This window comes from Jaculus jaculus, chromosome 14 (genome assembly GCF_020740685.1).
Source record: "Jaculus jaculus isolate mJacJac1 chromosome 14, mJacJac1.mat.Y.cur, whole genome shotgun sequence".
Classification (NCBI taxonomy): domain Eukaryota; kingdom Metazoa; phylum Chordata; class Mammalia; order Rodentia; family Dipodidae; genus Jaculus; species Jaculus jaculus.
The window spans coordinates 6,132,579-6,159,693 of NC_059115.1; the positions used below are offsets into that span (position 1 = coordinate 6,132,579).

Consider the following 27,115-nt stretch of genomic DNA (forward strand, 5'->3'; position numbering starts at 1 on the left):
TATTTATCTGTTTGCGGTAGTGAACATTGAGCTCCGGGCCTCTTGCGTGCTAGACAAGTCCTCTGTCACTGAGCTCCATCCCAGCCCCAGGAGTGGCTCTTGGGTAGCTGGATGACAGTGTCTGCCCTGCCTCCTGGGTCCTGCAGTGGGAAGTTATCACACCTGGGGTGGGGTGGGGTGGGGGCCAGTTCACAAAGCTTCCCTCAGCCCAGGTGTCACTCAGGCCCAGCCAACCAGAATCAACTGGTGTGGAGTCAGGGTTCGCATGAGCAGCGTGTGACAAGACACTTAGCCGAGATTGCCCCAGGACAGTCGGTCCCTGTGACCTCATAATCCCAGAACCAGAGGCTCCTGGACCTGAATGACTGGCACAGCGGGCGTGTGGAGCTCGCGTGGCCTGCAGTCGCGGGTAGAATGTGAGCTTTGCTTGGAGTAGTGACGCGCGCCTGTAGTCCCAGCTCTCAGGAGGCCGAGGCAGGATGATGGGGAGCTCAGAGTCACCTGTGCTATGGAGTGAGTTGTTTGCTCAAAACACACTGGGGCTGGAGAGATAGCTTGGTGGTTAAGGCACTTGCCTGCAGAGCCTAAGGATCCAGGTTCAATTCTCCAGAACCCACGTAAGCCAGATGTACATGGTGGCACATGCATGTAGAGTTGGTTTGCTGTGGCATGCCCATTCTCCCTCTCTCTCTCTTTCTAATATATAAATCAAGATAAAATATTAAGTCAGGTGTGGTGGTGCACCATTAACCCCAGCACTTGGGAGGTAGAGGTAGGAGGATCGTCATGAGTTCAAGGCCAGCCTGAGACTACATAGTGAATTCCGGGTCTGCGTAGTGGTTAAGGCACTTGCCTAAAAAGCCAAATACCCAGGTTTGATTCCCCAGTACCCACATAAAGCCAGATGCACAAGGTGGAGCATGTGTCTGGAGTTCATTTGCAATGGATGGAGGCCCTCATGCACCCATTCTCTCTCTTCCTCTCTCTTTCTCCCTCTTTCTCTAATAAATTAAAAAAGAAAGAAAGCCATGCCTTTAGTTCCAGCATTTGGGAGGTGCAGGTAGGAGGATCGACATGAGTTCAGGGCCACCCTGGGACTGCATGCTGAATCCCAAGTCAGACTGGGCTACAGTGAAACCCTACCTCGAAAACCAAAACTAAAGAAGGAAGGAAGGAAGGAGGGAGGGAGGGAGGGAGGGAGGGAGGGAGGGAGGAAGGAAGGAAGGAAGGAAGGAAGGAAGGAAGGAGGGAGGGAGGGAGGGAGGAAGGAAGGGAGGAAGGAAGGAAGGAGGGAAGGAAGGAGAGACTTGTAAAACAAGAACATGGGCATTGGGGAATATGTTTTTTGGTTGTCTTTTGGCTCTGAGAGCCTGTTCTGCTCCCCCTCCTCAGGATTCACTACCCGCTGCCCCTCCCGTACCAGGGCAAACCAGACCCCGTGGTCCTGCAGGGCATCATCCGCACACTGAAGGAGGAGCTGGGCCGCCTGCGGGGGCTGGACCGTGGCCAGAACCCCCGAGACACGAGGGAGACAGAGATTTGGCACCTGCGGGAGCAGTGAGTCTGGGTGGGGAGGTGGGTGTGCTCCCACTACCCTGGGTCTGTGTCCTGGTCTTGGGGATGCCGCCCTCCCTCACTGGCCCTCTTCCTTCTGAGCCCCCCCCCCCTTTTGTCAGCAGTGCTGGCCATACCTGCTCTGGCATAGCAGTGAGTGACAGTCTGGCTGTGCCCTCTGGGACTCCCAGGCCAGCGCAGGCGACGGACTGCCTGCGTGCTTGCATGCTGGGACAGTGAGGGCCCAGAGTGGGTGGGGCTGGGGGTCCCAGCAGGGTTACCAGCTCAGCCTGGTAGGCAGGGGTGCTGCCTCCAGAGATCACCGTGTTACCTGGAAAGACGGGCTGTACTGCTTTTTGCCAACACCGCTTTGCACTGACCCGTCCCCTGCCCCGTGTGTGCCCAGCCCAGCGTGGGTGGACGCTAGTCAGTAACCATGTGGGGGTATCAGCAGAAAGAGCTGGGGTGAGGGCGAGGCAGGAAGGAGAGCTGTAACCGGGACCTGATAGGTCTTGAGAGGTGGTCAGGTGAAGAACTTGGGGATCAGTGTTCTAGGCAGAGGGAACAGCATGTGGGAAGACCTGGAGAGAGTGTGTGGTCAGAACAAGGGGACTGGGCCTGGGAGAACGTGAGGGCTTCTTACGTGTGTATGGACACCTCTGTGTTCAGCAAGCTGTGAGCAAGATGAATCCGCACCTGACTGCACTTGGAGGGGCCAGGTCTTTGGGGAGGACTAGTTTGAAATATATATACGTTTTTTTTTAGGGTAGTGTCTCACTCTAGCCCAGGCTGACCTGGAATTCACTATGTGGTCTCAGGATGGTCTGGAACTCATGGTAATCTTCCTACCTCCACCTGTCGAGTGCTGGGATTAAAGGCATGTGCCTGAATTTATTTTTTGGGGGGTTGTTTTGAGGTAGAGTTTCACTCTAGCCCAGGCTGACCTGGAATTCACTATGTGGTCTCAGGGTGGCTTCAAACTTAAAGCAATTCTCCTACCTCTGCCTCCTGAGTGCTGGGATTTCAGGCATGTGCTACCACGCTCGGCTATTACTTTCTTTTGTTTTTGAGCTAAGGTCTTGCTGTAGCCCAGGCTGAACTGGAATTCAGTATGTAGTCTCAGAGTCTCAGGGTGGCCTTGAACTCATGGCAGTCCTCCCAACCGTGCCTTCTGAGTGCTGGGATTAAAGGCATGCACAACTATTCCAGACTATTATATTTTTTATTTTTTTTAAATTATTTATTTATTTATTTATTTAAGAGCAACAGACACAGAGAGAAAGACAGATAGAGGGAGAGAGAGAGAATGGGCGCGCCAGGGCTTCCAGCCTCTGCAAACGAACTCCAGACGCGTGCGCCCCCTTGTGCATCTGGCTAACGTGGGACCTGGTGAACCGAGCCTCGAACTGGGGTCCTTAGGCTTCACAGGCAAGCGCTTAACCGCTAAGCCATCTCTCCAGCCCTATTTTTTATTTTTATTTATTATTTTTTTTGTAGCAAGCCGAATGGACGGGATTTTTTTTTAGAGAGAGAGAGTGAGAGAGAGAGAGAGAGAGAGAGAGTGTGTGTGTGTGTGTGTGTGTGTGTGTGTGTGTGTGTGAGTGGGGAGAGGGAGAGATGCCAGGGCCTCCAGCCACTGTGATCAGACTCCAGATGCGTGTGCGCATGTGACACCTGTCACACTCCTGTGACCTTGTGTGTGTGGCTTACGTGGGACCTGGAGCATGGCATGAGTGCTTAGGCGTGGCAGGCAGGTGCCTAACAGCTGAGCCACCTCTCCAGCCCTGCTGTGAATTTTATCATTAAGGTCTTATGTACTCTAGGATGGGCCTTAAACTGGCTATGTAGCTGAGGCTGACCTTGAACTTATGTCCTGCAGCCCACACCTCCTGCAGGAGTACCGGTGTGTAGCCTCGTGAGTGGTTTAGGTGGCACTGAGGGCCAAGTGCGGGGCTTTGTGTGTGCACTCTGCCAAGTTACATCCCAGTCTCAGCAGTTAACAAAAAACAATTTTGCCAATAATTGATGTTTATTGAGCAGTTAACTGCATGACCGGGACCTTGCTGAATATTCCATAGGTGACTTCATTTTATCCCCCTCACAGCTGTCCCAAGGGGCAAACTGCTGTCATTCCCATGTTCCAGAAGCCCAGAGAAGCTCAGGGCCTTTCCCCAGGGCACACCTGGGATCGGGCCAGTCTAGACTTTGGATCAGGGAGCGCTTCTGCTCTGTTGGCTAAGGCAGACTGAGTGCCAGGTACAGTCGGGGAGGACTGCCCCCCCCCAGGGAGGGGCGCTTACCGATGCGGGACCCATGGCCATGCTCTGCCGGGCCCAGGTGGAGGATGGCCAGGGCCGGAGCACGAAAAGCTTAATTTGCTGTGAGGTCTCCAGGATCTACCCTGAGGCAGGCTGGTAGGAGGTGTGTGCACTTCCCTGATGGGCCACAAGGTGGCACCTTCTACCTTTAGGATGGGACCACGGACTACAGAGCTGGCTTGAGCTCCCTCCTTCCTCCCCTCTGTGAAGAGATCCTACAGCTCAGCTCAGCTGGCCTTGAGCTATTAGACTTCCGGCCTCTGGGTGTAAGCACCACCATGACCACCTCCAGCCGGCCTCCATACAGAGAGCCCACAGGAGAAAAACTGCCCCCGAGGTGGCAATCCAGTCAGAAAGCAGACGGTCAAGTTGACAGGTGTCAAGTTGGCCGGGGCCTGGGCTAGGAAGGACATATAGGAGAGTCTACGTCATCTGGGCAGGCAGGCTTCCTGGAGTGAGTGGAGATCAAGTTGGTAGGAAGGAAGAACATTCTGGAAGGAGAGAGCCACAGTGGCAAAAGAACAGACTGGCTGGAGCCCTGTGGGGTTGAGGGGGGTGGGAGGAGGGAAGGGGAGAAGTCGTAGGCCTAGCGGGAAGGTCCTTGGGGAGCTGGGTCCCCTAGCTTGGAACGTTTTATTAGGAGAATTTCCAGGCACACAGGAGAGTGCACAGTGATGCTCACGTGCGGGTCCGCTGGCTTCAGTGGTAACTCAGCCTCTTTTCCTTCTCTTTGAGCATCTTTGTGCCCTCCCGGGAACCAAAACCTAGGTATCATTATCTCTTCCAAAAACACTTACACATATGTCCTTAATGTGTACAAACATTGAGAAACAGCTGTGCCACACCTGTAACACCAGTACTTGGAAGGTGGTGGTAGAGGATTGTGAATTTGACGCCAGCTTGAGCTACATAGTCAGACCATTTCTCAAGAGACCAAGAACTGGTAATACGGCCTAGCTGTGGAGCATGTGCCTACAATTCAGAGTGAGGGGCTGGGGCGTGGCTCAGAGGTAGAGCACCTGTCTAGGATCCACAGTGAGGGGCTGGGGGCGTGGCTCAGAGGTAGAGCACTTGTCTAGGATCCACAGTGAGGGGCTGGGGGCGTGGCTCAGAGGTAGAGCACTTGTCTAGAATCCACAGTGAGGGGCTGGGGCGTGGCTCAGAGGTAGAGCACTTGTCTAGAGTCCACAGTGAGGGGCTGAGGGCGTGGCTCAGAGGTAGAGCACTTGTCTAGAATCCACAGTGAGGGGCTGGGGCGTGGCTCAGAGGTAGAGCACTTGTCTAGAGTCCACAGTGAGGGGCTGAGGGCGTGGCTCAGAGGTAGAGCACTTGTCTAGAATCCACAGTGAGGGGCTGGGGCGTGGCTCAGAGGTAGAGCACTTGTCTAGAGTCCACAGTGAGGGGCTGAGGGCGTGGCTCAGAGGTAGAGCACTTGTCTAGAATCCACAGTGGGGGGCTGGGGGCATGGCTCAGAGGTAGAGCACTTGTCTAGATCCACAGTGAGGGGCTGGGGGCGTGGCTCAGAGGTAGAGCACTTGTCTAGAATCCACAGTGAGGGGCTGGGGCGTGGCTCAGAGGTAGAGCACTTGTCTAGAATCCACAGTGGGGGGCTGGGGGCGTGGCTCAGAGGTACAGCACTTGTCTAGAGTCCACAGTGAGGGGCTGGGGCGTGGCTCAGAGGTAGAGCACCTGTCTAGGATCCACAGTGAGGGGCTGGGGGCGTGGCTCAGAGGTAGAGCACTTGTCTAGAATCCACAGTGGGGGGCTGGGGGCGTGGCTCAGAGGTAGAGCACTTGTCTAGATCCACAGTGAGGGGCTGGGGGCGTGGCTCAGAGGTAGAGCACTTGTCTAGAATCCACAGTGAGGGGCTGGGGCGTGGCTCAGAGGTAGAGCGCTTGTCTAGAATCCACAGTGAGGGGCTGGGGGCGTGGCTCAGAGGTAGAGCACTTGTCTAGAATCCACAGTGGGGGGCTGGGGGCGTGGCTCAGAGATAGAGCACTTGTCTAGATCCACAGTGAGGGGCTGGGGCGTGGCTCAGAGGTAGAGCACTTGTCTAGAATCCACAGTGGGGGGCTGGGGGCGTGGCTCAGAGGTAGAGCACTTGTCTAGATCCACAGTGAGGGGCTGGGGGCGTGGCTCAGAGGTAGAGCACTTGTCTAGATCCACAGTGAGGGGCTGGGGGCGTGGCTCAGAGGTAGAGCACTTGTCTAGAGTCCACAGTGAGGGGCTGGGGGCGTGGCTCAGAGGTAGAGCACTTGTCTAGATCCACAGTGAGGGGCTGGGGGCGTGGCTCAGAGGTAGAGCACTTGTCTAGAATCCACAGTGAGGGGCTGGGGGCGTGGCTCAGAGGTAGAGCACTTGTCTAGAGTCCACAGTGAGGGGCTGGGGGCGTGGCTCAGAGGTAGAGCACTTGTCTAGAGTCCACAGTGAGGGGCTGGGGGCGTGGCTCAGAGGTAGAGCACTTGTCTAGATCCACAGTGAGGGGCTGGGGGCGTGGCTCAGAGGTAGAGCACTTGTCTAGATCCACAGTGAGGGGCTGGGGGCGTGGCTCAGAGGTAGAGCACTTGTCTAGGATCCACAGTGAGGGGCTGGGGGCGTGGCTCAGAGGTAGAGCACTTGTCTAGATCCACAGTGAGGGGCTGGGGGTGTGGCTCAGAGGTAGAGCACTTGTCTAGATCCACAGTGAGGGGCTGGGGGCGTGGCTCAGAGGTAGAGCACTTGTCTAGATCCACAGTGAGGGGCTGGGGGCGTGGCTCAGAGGTAGAGCACTTGTCTAGAGTCCACAGTGAGGGGCTGGGGGCGTGGCTCAGAGGTAGAGCCCTTGTCTAGAGTCCACAGTGAGGGGCTGGGGGCGTGGCTCAGAGGTAGAGCACATGTCTAGAACCCATAGTGAGGGGCTGGGAACATGGCTCTGCTGTAGAACTCTTCCCTGGCATACCAAAGGCCCTGAGTTACTTTCCCAACACTGGGAAATAAAGAGCAGCCCTTCTCTCAATGGTCTCTACACCCAACACTAGTAAATTGTAGTTCTGTAATTTTATCTGCTACTCTGTGTGAGTATGTTCACACTCTCTATCTCACCAGTATCTTCTGTTGCTGTTTGAAGTAGTATCCAAATACTTCTGATTACTGCTGTTTGTTAATGTGTTTCTCTTTAAAAAAATTTTTTTTGTTTATTTATTTATTTGAGAGAGACAGAGAGAGAGAGAGAGAGAGAGAGAGAGAGAGAATGGGCACGCCAGGTCCTCCGGCCACTGCAAACGAATTCCAGACACGTGCGCCCCCTTGTGCATCTGGCTAATGTGGGTCCTGGGGAATCGAGCCTCGAACCGGGGTCCTTAGGCCTCACAGGCAAGCACTTAACCGCTAAGCCATCTCTCCAGCCCTCTTTTTTAATTTTAATTACTTGAGAGTGACACGGGCGGGGGGGGGGGGGAGGGAGGGAGAGAGAGAGAGAGGGAGGGGAGGGAGAATGGGCACGCCAGGGCCTCCAGCCACTGCAGACTCCAGATGCAGGCACCACTTTGTGCATCTGGCTTACGTTAGTCCTTGGGTATGGAGCCTCAATCCTGGGTCCTTAGGTTTCACAGGCAAGCGCTTAACTGCTAAGCCATCTCTGCAGCCCAATGTGCTTTTAAGTAGCTTTTGTTTTCAAGGTGGGGTTTCACTGTAGCTCAGGGTCTCCTGGAATTCACTATGTAGTCTCAGGGTGGCCTCGAACTTACAGCAGTCCTCTTACCTCTGCCTCCCAAGTGCTGGGATTAATGGTGTGAGCCACCACACCCGGCTTGTTTTTTCCACTGACTCAATATACTGTACTTTGCGTAAGTATTCAGTGGACATTGATAATTTTCACTTTGGTTATCTCATACACATGCATGCGTGCACACACGTCCACACACACTGCTTGCATCTGGGTGTATCCAGCCCTCTGCTAGGCTGTACGAGATAATACCAACCCAACCATTCAAAGGGGTCATCTCATTTTGGGGTATCTCTTTGAGATTTGTTTTTTATGTTTGTTTGTTTGTTTTTCGATGTAGGGTCTCACTGTAGTCCAGGCTGACCTGGAAGTCACTGTGTAGTCTCGGTGTGGCCTTGAACTCAAAGTGATCCTCTTACCTCTGCCTCCCGAGTGCTGAGATTAAAGGCGTGCGCCACCATGCCCAGCTCTTTGTATGTTTTTTAGAGATAGTATCTCTCATCCAGGCTGACCTGGAATTCACTTTGTAGTCCCAGGTTGCCCTTGAACCCACATAGATCCTCCTGCCTCTGCCTGTAAAGTGCTGGGGTGAAGGTGTGTGCCACCAAGCCTAGTTCTCTTTGAGATTCTTTTTTGAGGTAGGATCTCACTCTAGCCCACACTCACTAGGACTTAAACTCACAGTGATCCTCCTACCTCTGCCTTCCAAGTGCTGGGTTTAAAGATGTGTGCCACCACACCTTGCGTCTTTTTTAAAAATTAATTTATTTATTTGAGAGCAACAGACACAGAAGAAAGACAGACAGAGGGAGAGAGAGAGAATGGGCGCGCCAGGGCTTCCAGCCTCTGCAAACAAACTCCAGACGTGTGCGCCCCCTGGTGCATCTGGCTAACGTGGACCTGGGGAACCAAGCCTCGAACTGGGGTCCTTAGGCTTCACAGGCAAGCGCTTAACCGCTAAGCCTCTCCAGCCCACCTTGTGTCTTTTTGAGATTACAAAATTATTATTTATTAAAGGGGGGGGGAAATGGTTGTGCCAGGGCCTTCAGCCACTACAGATAAACTCCAGACCCATCTATTACTTTGTACATCTGGCTTTATATGGATACTGAGGAATTGAACCCCAGCAGTCAGATTGCAAGTAAGTGCCTTTAACTACTGAGCTCTCTCTCCAGCCCTCTTTGAGATTTTGTAAAAAATATTTATTTATATGAGGAAAGAGGAAGAGGGAGGGAGGGAGGAAGACAGACAGAGAGACAGAGACAGAGAGACAGAGAGAGACAGAGAGAGAGAGAGAGAGAGACAGAGAGAGACAGAGAGAGAGAGAGAGAGAGAATGGGCATGCCAGGACCTCCAGTCACTCAGATGAAATCCAGATGCATGCATCCCCTTGTGCATTTGGCTTATGTGGGACCTAGAGAATAGAGCTGGAATCCTTTGGCTGTGCAGGCAAATGCTTTAACCGCTAAGCTACTACTGAGCTCTCTCTCCAGCCCTGAGATCTTTCTTTCTTTCTTTTTTTTTTTTTTTTTTTGTTTTTTTAAAAAGAGATACACTCAAGATGACTTAAAAATTTTATTTGTTTATATGTTTGTTTATTTGAGAGAGGGAGGGAAGGGAGGGGGAGAGAAAGAGAGAGAGGGAGAACGAATGCACACCAGGGCCTCCAGCTGTTGCAAACAAACTCCAGATGCATGTGCCTCCTTGTGCATCTTGCTCACATGGGTCCTGGGGAATCGAACCATGGTCCTTTGACTTTGCAGGCAAGCAGCTCAACTGCTAAGCCATCTCTTCAGCCCTGAGTAGTGTCTTTTGATGAACAGAGGTTCTTTTCTCGTGTGGGTTAACTTCTACTTTTCAGGAGACTTGTTTATGTTCAGCTCGTGTTTTCATCAGCACTCCAACCTTTGAACAGAGCATATCTCTGGGTTTATTTGATGAGTAAATAATGTTCCATTTTTTATTTTTATTTTTATTGTTTCGTTTTTCAAGGTAGGGTCTCACTGTAGTCCAGGCTGACCTGGGATTCACTATGTAGTCTCAGGGTGGCCTCGAACTCACAGTGATCCTCTTACCTCTGCCTCTTGAGTGCTGGGATTAAAGGTGTGCACCACCACGCCCAGCTCTTTATTTTTATTTATTTATTTATTTATTTCAGAACAGCAGAAAGAGAGAGAGGGGGCCACTGCAAACAAACTCCAGATACATGCGCCCCCTTGTGCGTGTGGCTTACATGGGTTCTGGGGAATCGAGCCTTGAACTGGGGTCCTTAGGCTTCACAGGCAAGTGGTTAACCACTAAGCCATGTCTCCAGCCCCCACGTTACATTGTTTGTGCATATGTGGCCTGTGTATGCGTGTTTGTATGTATGTGGGAGCACATGACCTGTGGAGGGCAGAGGGCAGCGCTGAGCATCTTCCTCAGTAGTTCGCCACCTTTTATTATCATCGTGTTTCCTGAGACAGGACCTCCCACTGAAACTGGAGTTCACAAGTCTGGTCATTCTTTTGTGTTTACTTGCCCAGTGCTGGGGTTTCAGGTGCGCTCCCCCACGCCCGGCTTCTGCGTGACTGTTGGGGTCCGAACTCTGGTCCTCATAGTGCACAGCAAGCGCTTCACCACTGAGCTGCCTCCCCAGCCCCTGGTCCCATTAAACACTATTTATTTACTTTTGTTTATTTGAGAGAGAGAGAAATGGGTGCACTCGGCCCTCTAGCCACTCCAAGTGTACCCCACATGCACACCCCACCTCATGCCTCCAGTGCACGTGAGTTCTGGAGAATAGAACCTGGGTCCTTCGGCTTTGCAGGCAAGCGCCTTAACTGCTAAGCCATCTCTCCAGCCTTTATTCCGGTTTTTATTAGTTTTCTCCTCCTAATCTTTAGAGACTTTTAAAAATTTTTATTTATTTGTGGGGGCATGGGAGAGAGGGAGGAAGGGAGCGAATGGACACACCAGGGCCTCTAGCTGCTGCAAAAGAACTCCAGATGGATGTGCCACCTTGTGCATCTTGCATACATGGGTACTGGTGAATTGAACCTGGGTCCTTAGGCTTCACAGGCAAACTCCTTAACCACTAAGCCATGTTTCCAGCCTGGGGCTTAAAAAAACAATTTTTTTTCTTTGGTCTTTCGAGGTAGGGTCTCACTCTAGCCCAGGCTGACCTGGAATTTACTACATAGTCTCAGGCTGGCCTCAAACTCACAGTGAAACCTCCTACCTCTGCCTCTCAATTGCTAGGATTAAAGACATGCACCACCATGCTTGGCTCTTAAAAGTATTTCTTTATTTGCAAGCAAAGAGAGAGAGAAGTGAGACAGACAGACAGAACAGGTGTGGCAGGGCCTCCAGCCACTGCAAATGAACTCCAGACACAGGCGTACCCCTTTGTGCATCTTGCGCTTATGTGGGCACTGGGGAATCGAACCTGGGTCATTAGGCTTTACAGGCAAGCGCCTTAACAACTGAGCTATCTCTACAGCTCCCTTTTTGATTTTATAACTATCTTTTTCTGGTGGTGACAAATAGTAGTTTTCAGGGATAGTAACAAAATAATCAGTTTGTTTTACTGTAAATAATAACCAATTTAATTTTTTTATGAGAGAGAATTGGTGCACCAGGGTCTCCAGCCTTTGCAATTGAACTCTAGACATGTGTGCCACCTTACGGGCATGTGCACAACCTTGCGCCTGGCTTATGCGAGACCTGAGAGTTGAACTTGGGTCCTTAGGCTTTGCAGGCAAGCGCCTTAACCACTAAATCATATCTACAGCCCCAATGTGATTATTATAAGAGTTGGGAATAAAGGTGACGATGTCTGTGCAGACCACTTTAGTCCTCAGGCAGTGCCCCCTTGCTGCCACACTGTGTAGTCACACCACACGGTGCTCCAACACTGTACCAACTCTGATATCGAGTGAGTTCTTTTTATGCCAGTTTTCTTCTAGCTAGCCAAGCTTGCCCATAGTCCCAGCTATGTGGGAAGCTGAGACAGGAGGGCCACTGGAAGCAGGAGGTAAACACTAGCCCAGGAAACACAGTGAGTCTCTGCCTCTACAGAAAATATTTTTATAATTTCTGATTCCAGATTCAGAGCTAGAAAATGTGGTTTTGTTCAGAGACGCCTCAGTTTACCTCTGTGTTCCTCCCTTCTCATTTTATTCATTCATTTATTTTTATTTTTCTTGAGGTAGGGGCTCACTCTACCTCAGGTTGACCTGGAACTCACTCTGTAGTGCCAGGCTGGCCTTGAACTCAGTGATCCTCCTACCTTTGTCTCCCAAATGCTGGAATTAAAGGCATGTGCCACCACGCCTGTCAGTCATTACATATGTAATTTTTATTTTTTTTGAGATAGGATCTTGCTGTAGCCCAGGCTGACGTGGAATTCACTATGTCGTCTCAGGTTGGCCTCAAACTCACAGTGATCCTCCTACCTGTTCTTCCCGAGGGCTGGGATTAAAGGCCTGTGTATGTATGTATTTTAATGCATACACATATTGTAGTTGCTTACTTTTACAAAAGGGACTTCCTTAATATATTGTTCTGTGCCATTTAGTGTTTATTTGAGAGAGAGAGAGAGAATGTGCGCCCCAGGGCCCCTAGCCCCTGCAGACAAACTCCAGATGCATGCACCACTTTATTTTTTATTTTTATTTATTTTTTTTTTTTTTTCAGAAGCAACTTATGGTTTATTTCTTGCTGTCAGTTTTGAAGGGACGTCTCATCATGGTGGGGCAAGCATGGCAGAGGCAGCCAGCCAGGCATCACACACTTCAAGGAGACACAGTCCATTATGAATGGTCAGGCCATCACATCACAGGTAGTTGGAAAGCAGACAGTGCGAGTCAAATGTGGCAAGTGAGGCTGGGCTGTAACACTCCAAGGCCTGCCCCCAGTAAGGCTCTGTCCCCCAAAGACTCCACAATTTTCCCATGCAGCACCATCAAATGGGGATCAAGTATTCAAATGTGAGGCCATGGGGGGACATTTTACATTCAAACCACTAAAATGCCTTCCAATGAAAACCTCAGAATGTTGGAGATTCCAGATCCATGGGATATCTGCCAAGGAAAGCTACAGGCTGCACAGCCAGATGGCTGGAGCTACCCAGACCACTGGGACCCAAATGATTCCAACACAAGCCCCAAATGCCAGATATGGAGCTGTAAGATTTGCTGTGGCATGCACCACTTTATCCATCTGCCCGACCTGGGTATTGGGTCCTTGGGCTTTGCAGGCAAGCGTCTTAACCGCTAAGCCGTCTCTGCAGCCTGTTCTGTGCCGTTTAAACCTCTGTCTCCTAGTGTCCTGCAGACGGCAGAGCGTCCACCACCGTCTTTCAGGACTGCGTGGGTCTCCTCTGAGTGCACAACCACAACAGAAATTCGCCTCCTTTTGTTAAGGGACACTTAGGTTTCCTTCTTAAAAAGCTTCATGTTGTTTCCTTTTTAAAACATATTTATCAGGCTGGAGAGATGGCTTAGCAGCTAAGTGCTTGCCTGTCAAGCCTAAGGACCCCGGTTTGAGGCTCGATTCCCCAGGACCCTCGATAGCCAGATTCGCGTCTGGAGGCCCTTTGCAGTGGCTGGAGGCCTTGGTGTGCCCATTCTCTATCTATCTGCCTCTTTCTCTCTCTGTCACTCTCAAATAAATAAATACAAAAACAAACAAACAAAAACATATTTATTTGAGAAAGAGGGGGGTCGAGAGAGAATGGACACAGCAGGGCCTCCAGCCACTGCAGACGAACTCCAGATGCATGGACCCCCTGTGCATCCGGTTTACATGGGCCCTGGAGGATCGAACTGGGATCCATTGGCTTTGCAGGCAAACACCTTAACCGCTAAGCCATTTCTCCAGTCCTTCATGTTATTTTCTTCAGGGTCTTGTTGAGCGCAGTTTCTAGTAAAAGGAGACCCTGAGATCTGGCTGGGAAGGGTGGGTGAGGAGGAGAGCACCAGGATCAGGCCTGGCTTTCATGGGGTGCTCAGACCAATGACCTCTTTTAGAATCAGAAGATACGAGACTCTGTTCCCATTCCTTATCTCCTACCTGGAAAAACGCGTCTTTGCTGTGGGATGGGTGAAGGCTGTGTGTGTGTGTGGCCATGTCTTTGTGGTGGGATGGGTGAAGGTACTGTATTGTGTATGTATTTCCATGTTATCACTGTAGGATGGATGAAGGTTGTGTGTGTGTGTGGCCAGCCTTTGCGTTGGGATGGATGAAGGTAGTGTGTGTGTGTGTGTGTGTGTGTGTGTGTGTGTGTGTGGTCAGTCTGCGGTGGGATGGTGAAGGTAGTGAGTGTGGTCAGTGGGCGGTGGATGGTGAAGGTAGTGAGTGTGGTCAGTGGGCGGTGGATGGTGAAGGTAGTGTGTGGTCAGTGTGCGGTGGATGGTGAAGGTAGTGAGTGTGTGGTCAGTGTGCGGTGGATGGTGAAGGTAGTGAGTGTGTGGTCAGTGTGCGGTGGATGGTGAAGGTAGTGAGTGTGGTCAGTGGGCGGTGGATGGTGAAGGTAGTGAGTGTGTGGTCAGTGTGCGGTGGATGGTGAAGGTAGTGAGTGTGTGGTCAGTGTGCGGTGGATGGTGAAGGTAGTGAGTGTGTGGTCAGTGTGCGGTGGATGGTGAAGGTAGTGAGTGTGGTCAGTGTGCGGTGGATGGTGAAGGTAGTGAGTGTGTGGTCAGTGGGCGGTGGATGATGAGGGTAGTGAGTGTGTGGTCAGTGTGCGGTGGGATGGTGACGGTAGTGAGTGTGTGGTCAGTGGACGGTGGATGGTGAGGGTAGTGAGTGTGTGGTCAGTGTGCGGTGGATGGTGAAGGTAGGGAGTGTGTGGTCAGTGTGCGGTGGATGGTGAGGGTAGTGAGTGTGTGGTCAGTGTGCGGTGCATGGTGAAGGTAGTGAGTGTGTGGTCAGTGGGCGGTGGATGGTGAAGGTAGTGAGTGTGTGGTCAGTGTGCGGTGGATGGTGAAGGTAGGGAGTGTGTGGTCAGTGTGCGGTGGATGGGTGAAGGCAGTGTGGGGTCTGGGCGAGCTCCCCCACCCCGTGAGGAGCTGGAGGGTGGACCGAGCCGCTGTCCCCTCCTCCCGCAGGGTGTCCCGCCTGGCGGCGGAGAAGCGCGAGCTTGAGGCGCAGCTGGGCCGCTCGCGGGAGGAGGCGCTGGCCGGCAGGGCGGCGCGCCAGGAGGCCGAGGCGCTGCGCGGGCTGGTGCGGAGCTTGGAGCTGGAGCTGCGGCAGGAGCGCGGCCTGGGCTCGCGAGGGGTGGCCCGCCGCGGCCAGGACTGCCGCCGCCTGGCCAAGGAGGTGAGGCGGGCGGCGGCGGGGCGGCGGGGGGGTGGTGTCGGGGGGTGGGTGTCGGGTCCCCGGCGGGGCTGGACCCTGCGGCCTTCTGCCCGCAGCTCGAGGAGGCGAAGGCGTCGGAGCGCAGCCTACGCGCGCGGCTGAAGACGCTGAGCGGCGAGCTGGCGCTGTGCAAGCGGGGGTGAGGCCGCTGGGCCGGAGGGGCGTCTGCAGCGGGCCGGGCAGGGAGCTGGGCGGGGCTCGGGGTCTGGCCTGGGGCGCAGCCGGGGAAAGGGGGGTCTGCGGGCTGCTGTCCGCCGGCCTTGCCTGGCCTGGGTGGAGGGACATTGGGAAGGGCTCCCGCGGAGCTGTGTCCGGCGCAGGTGTCAGTGGGCAGGGCGTGACAAACGGGGTTTGGAGTGGGGAGCTGGACTCGGGGAGCGGCGGCGCATTGGGAAGGGAATATGTGGGAGTTGGGGGTGGGCTTGAGGGTTCAGAGCAGCGCAGTTGGCACCAACACTGGGGTTTTCCTGGCCAGTAGGAAACTAACAGCGGGTCCTGTGCCCGCAGGAGCCGGGCGCTGCCAATGGGCCCGGCCCCGGCCCGGGAAGACCGGGCTTCGTCGTCCCGCGAGCGCTCCACGTCTCGTGGCCGCGGTGCCACCCGATCCTCGTCGCGGGAGAGCGGCCGTGGGGTCCGGGGCCGAGGCCGACCCGCCCGTCCGTCACCCTCGCCCTCAGGTCTGTGCCCTTCTGCCCTGCCTTGGATGCGGAACAAGCTCGCCTGGGAGGCCGGGTGGTGACCCCAGCCTCCTCCCCACACTGTCCTAGGTGGCCGCGCACCCCGTTTCGATCCTACAGCCTTTGTGAAAGCCAAGGAGAAGAAGCAGAGAGAGATCAGGGTGAAGTCAGTGCCTCTCCCCTGCCCTCACCCCTGCTGGGTACCTGGTCCCTCTCCGTGCCAGCCTGTCTCCCTGTCACTTGACCCCAATCTGGTTTCTTCCCTTCAGGCCTTGTTCCTCCCTCTGCCCATCTCTGCCCCCCCATCCTCCCGCCCATCCGTGGCCCTCCTCCCGCCCCCGCCCCTCACCTGCTGTGCTGGTCTCTCCATCCCCGTGGGCTGTGTCCCCAGTGACCCCCGGTGGGTCACCACGGGGCGGGCTCCTCCGTTTCCCAGGCAGCAGCAGCAGCGCCACCGGTTGGGCAGTGGAGGAAGCGGGGACGGCCCTTCCGTCTCCTGGTCTCGGCAGACCCGGCCTCCAGCCGCTGTGACCGGCCGAGGGGACGCCGCGAGCGGCTCCCGGCACCGCAGCTCCTCGGGTAAGCGCGGGGCGGGCGGGCGGCGCGGGGGGCGGGCGGCGGGCGGCGGCGCTCACTCGCCGTCTCCCCCAGTGGACAGCTTCCGCAGCCGCTGCTCGTCGGCCAGCTCCTGCAGCGAGTTCGAGGACTTCTCCGAGTCGCTGTCCAGAGGGTAAACGTGGACCGCGGGAAGGGCCGTCTGGAAGGGTGCCGTGGAGACCGGAACCGCCCCTTGGAGGGGCGACTAGAGGACAGAGGCCGAGGGTCTCTACCCGAGCCAGGCCAGTGGGAGGCACAAAGACCCCTCCTGTGCTCTCTCCGCAGCCCCCGCTGCGGCCGCGGGAAGCCGCCCAGCCCCTCGCCCTGGAGCGGGTCCAGCCCGGTGAGTGTCTCCCACGCCTGGAGGAGCCACGGCCAGCTGGGCGGCGATTCTGTCCGGGTGGCAGGTTCGAGTCTGCAGTGACTCCGGGAGGGAGGCGGGCGTCCCAGGCCACAGGTCTGTGCCCAGGCAGGAACGCGGGCGGGGGGCAGTTTGCGGTTGAAGGCTGACCCCTCGAATTACCAGCTCTTCAGAACCGGCCCCCGCCCCGCCCGTCCTACCGCAGGGGCGAGCAGCCCATTCACTCTGACCTGCCAGGGCTCTTCACTCCAGCACCCCTCTTTTAACCCCCCAGAAATCCACTGCACCTTTATTGGAGGACCGGGTAGCAGGAGGGAGGACGGTTGGGGCGGAGGCGGAGGCGGGAACCATTTCTGGAGCCATATCGCGGCGTTGCCGAGCCTCACTCGCGGTAGTGCGGCCAACTCTGAATGGCTTCGTAGAGCTGGTCTCCTGGGGAGAGCGTCTGCTGCACGTCGCGGTGTCCCTTCACCTCATACTTGGGTCTCAGGAACCCCCGAGCCACGCCACAGTCCAGCAGGTTCAAGGCAGCCTGGAGGGCGCGTTTCGGAGGCACCCTCTCTGTGGGAGGGGGCACACGCAGAAGTTAGACTGGGGCCTCCCCAGAGGGCACAGCTAGTGAGGTAGGGTGGCGGGTAAACAGCTTCTAGCAGGTCTTAACCATCCTGTGTCCCAGTTCCCTGGACATTTGTGGTGAGAAAGTCAGGGTTCCTGATTCCGTAGGCCGTGTGGAGGTGAAGCTAGAGGGGCGCCCGGCACGGGGAAGCCTTCAGCCAGAGCTGGTTGTCTGAATTGCCTGGCCCTGGCCCTGGCCCTCCTACCTCCATTAATGAGGTGACATCTAGATGGCGCCTCCTGTGTGTCAAAGAGCACTTTTTGAGACAGGTGCTCACTATGGAGCTGAAGTTGGCCTTGAACTCACTATGTGGTCCAGCCTGGGTTTGAACTCAGGGTTCTCTTGCCTCCATCTGCTGAGTGCTGAGATTACAGCTGGCACCAGGCACTATCCTGCCTTTCTTTTGTTTGTTATTTTGGTTTTCTTTTTTCAAGGTAGAGTTTCAATCTAGCCCAGGCTGATCTGCAATTCACTATGTAGTTCAGGCCAGCCTCAAATTCACAGCAATCCTCCAACCTCTGCCTCCAAAGTGCAGGAATTAAAGGCGTGTGTCACCATGCTGGGCTTTTTTTTTTTTTTTTTTTTTTTTTTTTTTTTTTTTTTGTGGTAGGGTCTCACTCCAGCGTAGGCTGACCTGGAATTCACTATGTAGTCTCATGGTGGTCTCAAACTCACGGCAATCCACCTACCTTTGCCTCTGGAGTGCTGGAATTACACCATACCTGACTTTTAAAACAGATTTTTTGTTATTTTAGAGTGCGTGAGAGATGGGGGGGCGTGGCCTGCCAGGGCCTCAGCCACTACAGTTGAACTCCAGATGCTCCTAGTGGGCATGTGGGCATGTAAGACCATGCGTTTGGCTTATGTGGGGTCAAACATGGGTCCTTAGGCTTCTCAGGCAAGTGCCTTAAACACAAAGACCCTGGCTTGCTTTTTTTTTTTTTTTTTTTTCTATTTTGAGGTGGGGTCTTGCTCTAGCTGACCTGGAATTCACTATGTAATCTCAGGGTGGCCTTGAACTCATGGTGATCCTCCTACCTCTGCCTCCCCAGTGCTGGGATTAAAGGCGTGTGTCACCGTGCCCGGGTTTTTTGTTTGTTTTGTTTTCGAGTTGGGCTCTTACTCTAGCACAGGCTGCTGTGGGATTTACTCTGTAGTTCCAGGCTGGCCTTGAACTCAGGACGATCCTCCTGCCTGTGCCTCCCACGTCTTTTTTTAATTTTTTTTTTCCTTTTAAGCAGGGTCTCAACTCTAGCTCAGGCCGTCCTCACTTTGTAGCCCAACCTGGCCTCGAACTCTTGGTGATCGTCCTGTTTTAGCCTTCCAAGAGTACTGGGATTAAAGGCATGCGCCACCACACCCAGCAGATATACTATAGATCACCTGGAGATCGAACACTGCTTCCCTCCCATCAGCTCCTGGACATTCAGCACTCACCCATGTAGTTGCCCATGAAGGTGATGCCAATAGATATGGGGTTCCAGGTGGGACCTGTGTGGGCACCCTTGATGTTCCAGCCACGACCTTCATACACATTCCCATCCTCTCCAATCAGGAAGCTGTTTGGAGGGGGCAGGGTTTGATGAGAACAGGTGGTCTTCCCAGTGAGGACCCCTTCCCCCAAAACTCACCAGTGCTCCTTTCCTGCCATTGCAGGTAGAGTTTCCCCCACATCTCTTCTTCCTTCATTCCCCACAATTCATAACTTGATGGTGGCCATTTACTGTCCCTGGCACGTTCCTAGCACACCTCTGTGCCTACCTTTTTCTCCTTTTTCTGGCAGCAGGAGAGCCACTGCCACCCCTGTCTTACACAAAATCAGAGGGGGTGGAGTCAGTCCCCAAGGTTGCACAGCAGTCCCACCCCTGGTTCCCTTCTGTCTCCCTCCCTCCCTTCCTCTTTCCCTCTCTCTCATGTGCTCCCACAAACAGTCGTCCTCCCCAGTGCTGAGATGCAGACAGTCCAGTCCCCAGAGCCCCCCCCCTGGCCCTCAGAAGTCCGCCCTTGCTCCTCTGCCTCTGGCCCATGGAGGCCTCTCAGGATCCAGGACTCGAGGATGTGAGTGAGTTCCTTCCATCCACTTCACTCCAACACGTTTTTGACTGAATGCATCTCCCTGGGCACCTTGGAGTTACACTGGGGTGGGGTGGGGTGGGGTGGGGATCTCACCCCCTGCCCCCCCCATGACACACAGAATCCTGGAACTTCTTTTTTTGTTGTTGTTCATTATTTATTTATTTATTTGAGAGCGACAGACATAGAGAGAAAGACAGAGGGAGAGAGAGAGAGAATGGGCGCGCCAGGGCTTCCAGCCACTGCAAACGAACTCCAGACGCGTGCGCCCCCTTGTGCATCTGGCTAACGTGGGACCTGGGGAACTGAGCCTCGAACCGGGGTCCTTAGGCTTCACAGGCAAGCACTTAACTGCTAAGCCATCTCTCCAGCCCAAGAATCCTGGAACTTCTTAAGCCAGCTCACTGCCCGCCTTGAGGCCTGGCAGTTGTTTGGGGAAGAAGCATCAAGCAGGTGACTTTCCTGCCACATTCCTGGCAGCTGGCCCAGGGCAGGGGGGGAGGGGCTTCCTGTGTTTTTCACCTTGCAGGCATCTAAACCTTGGCCACCCTGGGCAGGTGGGGACAGTCAACAGCTCAAAGGACAGGCAAGGAAACTGAGGCTTGGAGCAAAAATAAGAAGGGCACACCCAGAATATTTGACCCTGAACCCCACAGTATGAGAGCAAACAGGTCTGCTACTTCCTAAGGCCATTTAGAGCAGACGCTGTGGGCCTGGGCTCTGGTAGTACTGCTTAGGACTGGAGCTCCTGACCCCTTGCATCTGACCTTGAAGTTGGAGCCTTTGAGTAATAAGATCTTGAGCAGGAAGGGCCAGGGACATCCTTGAGGTTTCTGTCAGTGGGGATTGACAGTACAGACTGGCGAGGCCTAGGGCCTCCATTTCCAGTAAATTGTGCAGGTTGCTTACCTTGGCCTGGAGAACACACAGAGCTCCTATGTTCCCACTGTCTTTGAACAGAGGCCCGTGTGAGGGACTCTGTGACTCTGAACAAGGGACCTGTCCTGCCCTCATTCCCTGTGGTTAGTTCACTGCAGCCAGAGGGTGAGTCTCCAAGAACCCGAGCCAGCCTGTGCCCTCACAGCCTAGAACCTTCTGTGGGTCCCATCTTACCACGAGGTACTCCCGGCTGGCCCTGCGGTCATTCACACTGCTGCCCCAGTTCTGTCCAGCGGCCTCCACCTGTCAGACTTGCTCCTAGATTCGTCCTGTGGGGTCTCCTACTGCAGTTCCCCCCCCAGAGTCACCTCAAAGTCACAGCCTCTGGGAGGCCTTCCCTCACCTTAAGGGCCTGACTTCTGAGGGTTACCCTCAATCACCTGCAACCCCACCCCCAACCCCGCTCCTGTTAAGACAGGGTTTTTTTGGTTTTGGTTTTTTTGGTTTTGGGGTTTTTTGTTGTTATTGTTGTTGCTGTTTTTTTTGTTTTTGTTTTTCCAGGTAGGGTCTTACTCCAGCCCAGGCTGACCTGGAATTCACTATGGAGTCTCAGGGTGGCCTCGAACTCACGGCAATCCTCCTACCTCTGCTTCCCAAGTGCTGGAATTAAAGGCGTACACCACAACGCCTGGCAAGACGTTTTTTGTTTTGTTTTGTTTTTTAAAGATTTTGATTTTTAAAGATTTACTTACCAGAAAGAGGAGGGGGGAAAGGAGAGGATGGGTATGCCAGGGTCTCCAGCCACTGCAAGCGAACTCCAGACGCATGTGCCACTATGTGCATCTGGTTTATGTGGGACATGGAGAATTGAACCTGGCTCCTTAGGCTTTGCAGGCCTTAACCACTAAGCCATCTCTCCAGCCATTTAAGACAGGGTTTTGCTCTAAGCTCAGCCTGGCCTCAGCCTGTAACCTCTGTTGGGGTTACACAGGTGAGCCAGTATGCATGACTCCATCCTGCCTCCGTCATCCATCTAAACTCCCCTCCATATCTGCCTCTGCCGCTGCTTGCTGCTGGTCTTTGAGCACATAGGGCTGGAGTGGCAGTTTCCAGCAGTGTCCCCAGTCCTGGCACCTAGTAGGTGCCTGGTGTCAATGGCAATGACCCATGCATTTTTGGGGGGGGGTTCCTATGCCATGCTAGGCAGTATCATAGATCTGAACGGTGTGTGTGTGTGGGGGGCGGTTATAATCCCATCGCCCTGTGCCGAGGAGGAGTGGACAGGACCCGTCCATGCTGTCTCGGGCAGCAGTGCACCCGTTGCTCAAGATGGTGACATGGGGACCTGGAGGTGGGCTCAGTCAAGTCTGGCTCCATCCTCCTGACAAGGCAACCCCCTAAAGCCTGTTACCCTAAGAAAAGACCCAATCTAAGGAGGTGGAGGATGTTCCCCACCCCACCAGGAGAGTTAGGACGAGCCGCAGGGGACTGGAGGGATGGCTTAGCAGTTAAGGCGTTTGTCTGCAAGGGCAAAGGACCTAGGTTCGATTCCCATGTAAGCCAGATGCACAAGGGGGCGCATGCATTCGTTTGCAGTGGCTGGAGCCCTGGCACGCCCATTCTCTTTTTCCCTCTTTCTCTCTGTCAAATAAATAATAAAAAAGAATACCTTCATTTCCCCCCCCAAGAAAACGAGCCGCCCCCCGCCCCGCCCCCCCCCCACTCACTTGTAGCCCACGTCGCACCAGCCCAGCGTCTGCTGGTGGTAGTGCTGCACGATGCGGGCCTGCTGCTGGCAGGAGGCCGGGCTGTGGCAGGGGCTGCCCGCCGTGTGCGAGACCACCACGTAGCGGAGCGGGTGCTGGAGGCGCTGCGAGCACCCGGGCGCCCGCGCCTGCCACGCGCTGCGGGCCACGACGGGGCTGCAGCACGCGCCCAGCCCGAGCAGGGCCAGAAGCGCGCTGGCCGCCGCGGCCAAGGAGGTGGACATGCCGGGTGGGGGTGCGCCGCGCCCCACCCCGGGCCTGGGGACTTTTCTCTGCGGGGACCGGAGGGACGGAGGGGCCCTCGGGTTTGCTTCAGCCCCGGGCCCAGCTTCCTGCTGCCTCCTCTGCAGGGCAAAGGCGGGAACAGGGCGTGGTGCGGGTTGTGGTTGGAGCTTGGGTTAGGCGGGGAGCCGAGGTCAGGAAAGGGGCACGCCCGATTCTTGCCAACCTTTCTCTCCTCTCAGTGGGACACGGTGTCATCTTCCAGGAAGTTGCACAGGAGGGAGAGGCCCCGGTCTTAGCACATATCCTCCTTCCCTTAGTCTCAGGAAGAGTCCTTTATGGGGGAATATATATATATAAACACACACACACACACACACACACGCACGTGTAAATTTTGAAGCAGAGAATGGGCGTGCCAAGACCTCCAGCCACAGCAAACGAACTCCAGATGCATGCGCCCCCTTGTACATCTGGCTAACGTGGGTCCTGGAACATCGAACCTTGATCCCTTGGTTTTGCAGGCAAACATCTTAACTTCTAAGCCATCTCTCCAGCCCGTGTTTACAAACCTTTTTTTTTTTTTTTTTTTTTTTTTTTTTTTTTTTTTTGAGGTAGGGTCTTACTTTAGCCCGGGTTCACCTGGAATTCACTCTGTAATCTCAGGCTGGCCTCAAACTCACAGCGATCCTCCTAGCTCTGCCTCCCAAGCCCTGAGATTAAAGGCGTGTGCCACCACGCCCACCTACAAAACTTTTAACAGGACAGTCTTGATAGTTTTTTTGTACCTGCAAATGAACATTTATGAGTTCAACAACCGTTTCATTGTATGTTTACCCATTAATCTTACGGGCAGATTTAACTAATTTACTGATAGCTAAGGATGTCTCTTACCATTTCAAAACACCAGTATTTCAGCTCGCTTGTGGAAGCACGGTTACCTCCATGTTCACTTTCTTGAATGCTAGTGATGATGCGTGTCTAGGTGACTGCAGCTGACACACTCGGGAAGGAAGTCTTGGCATTGCTGTAGCATTTAATTCAGATGTAAAATTGTAACATATCCCCTCAGAACATACTGCGGACTTATTTGGTACTAATTCACTGTAGGTAGGCACCTCATATAAGATAAATAAAAACAGACAAAGTCACTGCCTTTGAAAAAGAAAAAGACACTGGGCATGGTGGCACACATCTGTAATCCCAGCACTTGAGAGACAGAGGTAGGAGAATTGCTGTGAGTTCAAGGCCACCCTGAGAATACATAGTGAATTCCAGGTCAGCCTGGTCTAGAGTGAGACCCTACCTTGAAAAGGAAAAAAAAAAAAAAGACAGGAAAGGGCACTTTGTCAGCAAGGAAGGCAGAATATATTGCACAGCTGCAAAGATGTCGCAGCCTAATTCTTAAAACGCAGCCAGACAGTGTGATGTAGGCCTGTAAACCTGCCACTTAGGAGGTGGAGGCGGGAGAAGCAAGGAGCTCAAGGGCCATCCTGGGATACATAATGAGTTCTAGGAAGGTGGAGGAGGGTTTGGGGGTGTAGCTTACACTTTGATTAATTACTCCTTCAAAACTGAGTCAGGTTCTGGGTGTGGTGGCTCAGCCGGGCACCCTGGGGGACAGCCTGAGGCTGGAGGTCTGTCTGTGCTGGGCTGGAGTGAGGGCTGAGCGCTGTGCACACAGGCTCCTGCGCTGCCTGGGACTCCTGAGTGGGCCACTGACCTGCCCAGTGGTTGCCGCAGCTGTCACCACAGCGTGCAAGAGAGCTGGGCTTCCGCTCCTCCCTCCGTGGGACCGTTTGGTGCCCACTGACCGTATACACCAGAGGCGCCGTTGCTGGGGGTACCAGCCTGGTGTCCTTGCCTCTGGCTGTGGGAATTGTCTCAACCTGGACGTTCAACCACTTGAATGAGGAAAAGTTCTGACACTTTAGCAGGTTTATTATTATTAATTTTTATTTATTATGTATATTTATTATTTTATATGTTATATATTATTTATATATAAATAATAATGTTTATTATTATTACTTGCAAAGAAAGAATGACTGAAGATGGATGGGCATGCCAGGGCCTCCACCTGCTACAAAGGAACTCCAGATAGTTGTGCCACCCTGTGCATCTGGCTTTATGCTGGTACTGGAATCGAACCTGAGTTGTTAGGCTCTGCAGGCAAGCACCTTACTTTGAGCCATCTCTCCAGCCCAGGTATTGACATAATTGTTCTTCTTTCTCTCTCAGCTGCAAGTCCCTGCCACTGGCTGTCGGGTTCTCAGGGCCACCAGAAGCCAGAACTCCACGGGTGTCCTCTGCTTGCTGAGACCAGGGCCACCCCACCGCCCAGTGTGTGTCCTCTGGAAACCTGATGTCACATGACCTGTGCACAGGAGAGCGTGGCAAGCTCAGAGCTCTGAAGACCCAGGGCAGCGGGGACAGGAGGAAGGGGGTCACTGCTGAGGCCTGCGCACCCCTGAGAGCGGATCAAGTTTGAACTCCTCCCCTCATGTCAGACTCCTGGCGGCCCTCAGCCTGGAGGTGCAGCGAGCTGAGCCCCTCGGCATCGGGACCGCTGACCAGCCAGAGCAGCTGGTCTTGGGCAGCAGCAGGCAGCGGCCCAGGAGCTGGGGCCACTGGGCAGGTCAATGGCCACTCAGGAGGCCTGGGCAGTCCGGGAGTCAAGGAGCCAGCCGGGCCCATGTTCAGTGCCTTGCTCAGCCCACACCGGCTGGGTTGCGCCCGGAGCCCTAAGTCCACCAGGCTCCCTGGAGTCACAGTGGGGATAAAGGGACTCCCCAAGAGAGCTTTCCCCTCCCAAGAATGTGCTTAGAAGAGAACATTGTTTTCTTACTCTTCCTTAGTAAATAGTCTGTCACTTAAATGCTGAGTGAACAGGGACATTCTTCAGTGTAGTCAAGCATTTAGAGACAAATAGCTTCTAAAACTTTAAACGTGAGAAAAATATATACTTTGACAATTATATTCTTAGGGAAAGAGTATACTGTACACACATTCATAATCTATTAAGTGTAATCATGAGCTGATTTAAAGTAAGCACACTTGTGGGAGCTGTAGAGAAGGCTTAGTGGTTAAGGCACTTGCTGGCAGAGCCAGAGGACCGAGGTTCGATCCCCCAGTACCTGGGTAAGCCAGCTACACTAGCCGTCCATTGGCTAGAGGCCCTGGCATGCCCGTTTTCTCTCTGTCTACCTGCCTGTTTCTCTAATAAATAAACTAGACAATAAGCACACTAGTCTAGTAGCAGCTGGCCGATGTCACAATGTGCATTGTGAGGTCCCTGAAAGCTCTATGACATATCTGAGATATCTGCTCCCCTCAGTGCTGTTTGGGCCAGTGGGAGACTTGGTGATTCACCAGACGCTCACACGTAGCAGTCAGTGCTAGTTTTCGCGAATACTTGACTATGGGAAATTTTTTCAGTTTTGGAGGTGAGTTCACACTGTCTTTGGGTGCTTTCCCTTTAAGTAGACTGGACTGCTTCTTTCAAATACTTTGTTTAAATATTTCTTCTGGCTCACATGGTGATAGTTCCATTTTATACTGTGATTTATTCCTTTATTGTTGTACTTTTATTCACTAAATTACATGTACATTATTTCAAATACTGTGAAAGGGCTTAAGTGTGTGTATTTTGTGTTAATGAACTAAAAACACTCAGTTGATGAACAAGAATGTAAAGATTCGCTCTTGATTTATACTGATGTGTGATACGTACATAGTTTCAATGACCAATGAGATTGGTTTTCAGATAATTGTGAATATCTGCATGTCTGTACTTGAAGCTTTAATAAAAGAGTTGTTAGTGCTAATCCTGTTGTCACAGGCTCTGTGGCTTGGTTCTCCTGACCAGTCTGAGCTGTCAGAAACTTGAACCCTGCCTGGCCTTTCCTGTCGTTTGACAATGAGCTAAATGTAGAGGCCCTTATATTTGTGAGTAATTAATACACGGAATATAGTGGGTTGTCACAGGTACTAGAACTTTTTTTTTTTTTTTGGTTTTCTGAGGTAGGGTCTCACTGTATCTGCTTCACGTCGAAGGGGAACAGTGCCCAGAGGAGCAGTTTCAGCGTCCTGGCTGACCGCGCTCCAGGAGGCCGTTCGCCTCTGCTGCCAGTTTAGGCGGCTTGTGCGGCGTGCTGGGGGAACCGCTGGGCCTCCGCGCAGACCTGCGTGAGACTGCAGTTTATACCATGCGGGAAAATAAGACAGGACTTACTACTAGGAACTACAGAAACCAGTCATTGATGCTTTAAAATATATTCTGTTCATTTATTTGTAAGGGGGAGAGAGAGAGAGAATGAGCAAACCAGGACCTCTTGACACTGCAAATTCTAGATACATGCGCACTACGGGTACTGGGTATTGAACCCAGGCCATCAGGCTTTGCAAGCAAGAGCCTTTAATCCCTGAGCCATCCCTTCAGCCCCCAATCTTTTTTTTTTTTTTTTGGTTTTTCGAGTGGACTTGTAGAAAACTGCAGTGATGATGGTGGACACAGACTCAGGAGCTTTGATGGCCTTTTTATAACTTAAAAATATGTGTTCTCTGCTATCAGAAGCTGGAGCAGATTTGCACTTGGTGTTTCTGAGCCGAGCAGACCTGTGAATTTCTTGCTTACTCTGCTTGCGGGGGGGGGGGGGGGGGGGGGACGACACACGCCGAAGTGCTGGCGAAGGTGGCCGGGCCCAGGTCGCCCAGTCCCGCGGCCCAGGCAGCCCCCTGCGGCCCTTCTTCCCCGTGGAGGGCGACGTGGTCCCCGCACGCGCAGGTGGGCTTCAGGCCCGGGCGCAGTGGCGCGGGAAGGGCGGGGCCGCGGGTCCCAGCGGGGCGGGAAGGGCGGGGCCGCGGGTCCCAGCGGGGCGGGAAGGGCGGGGCCGCGGGTCCCAGCGGGGCGGGAAGGGCGGGGCCGCGGGTCCCAGCGGGTGGGAAGGGCGGGGCCGCGGGTCCCAGCGGGGCGGGAAGGGCGGGGCCGCGGGTCCCAGCGGGGCGGGAA

At 53.8% G+C, this 27,115-nt stretch overlaps 1 protein-coding gene across 1 annotated transcript; it reads left to right on the forward strand.

Annotated features, from left to right (window-relative positions):
• The first annotated feature begins 361 nt into the window (after nucleotides 1-361).
• Nucleotides 362-25,931, forward strand: LOC123454801 (centrosomal protein CCDC61-like). The gene is made up of 11 exons (XM_045134208.1): nucleotides 362-409; nucleotides 1,370-1,557; nucleotides 14,664-14,874; nucleotides 14,970-15,052; nucleotides 15,421-15,590; nucleotides 15,681-15,756; nucleotides 16,027-16,169; nucleotides 16,242-16,320; nucleotides 16,473-16,530; nucleotides 16,823-17,068; nucleotides 24,346-25,931. The coding sequence occupies exons 1-11, from the start codon at nucleotides 362-364 to the stop codon at nucleotides 24,478-24,480; spliced, it is 1,437 nt and encodes a 478-aa protein (XP_044990143.1). The 3' UTR covers nucleotides 24,481-25,931.
• The last annotated feature ends 1,184 nt before the right edge of the window (nucleotides 25,932-27,115 follow it).

What these genes read in the sequence shown, in the direction of transcription:
- LOC123454801 (XM_045134208.1), top strand. Translation starts at nt 362, where the DNA reads ATGACTGGCACAGCGGGCGTGTGGAGCTCGCGTGGCCTGCAGTCGCGG. An exon ending in GCCGCCGCCTGGCCAAGGAG is followed by an intron (nt 14,875 to 14,969) that starts GTGAGGCGGGCG and finishes TTCTGCCCGCAG; the next exon opens with CTCGAGGAGGCGAAGGCGTC. An exon ending in GCCACGCCACAGTCCAGCAG is followed by an intron (nt 17,069 to 24,345) that starts GTTCAAGGCAGC and finishes TTTCTCTCTCAG; the next exon opens with CTGCAAGTCCCTGCCACTGG.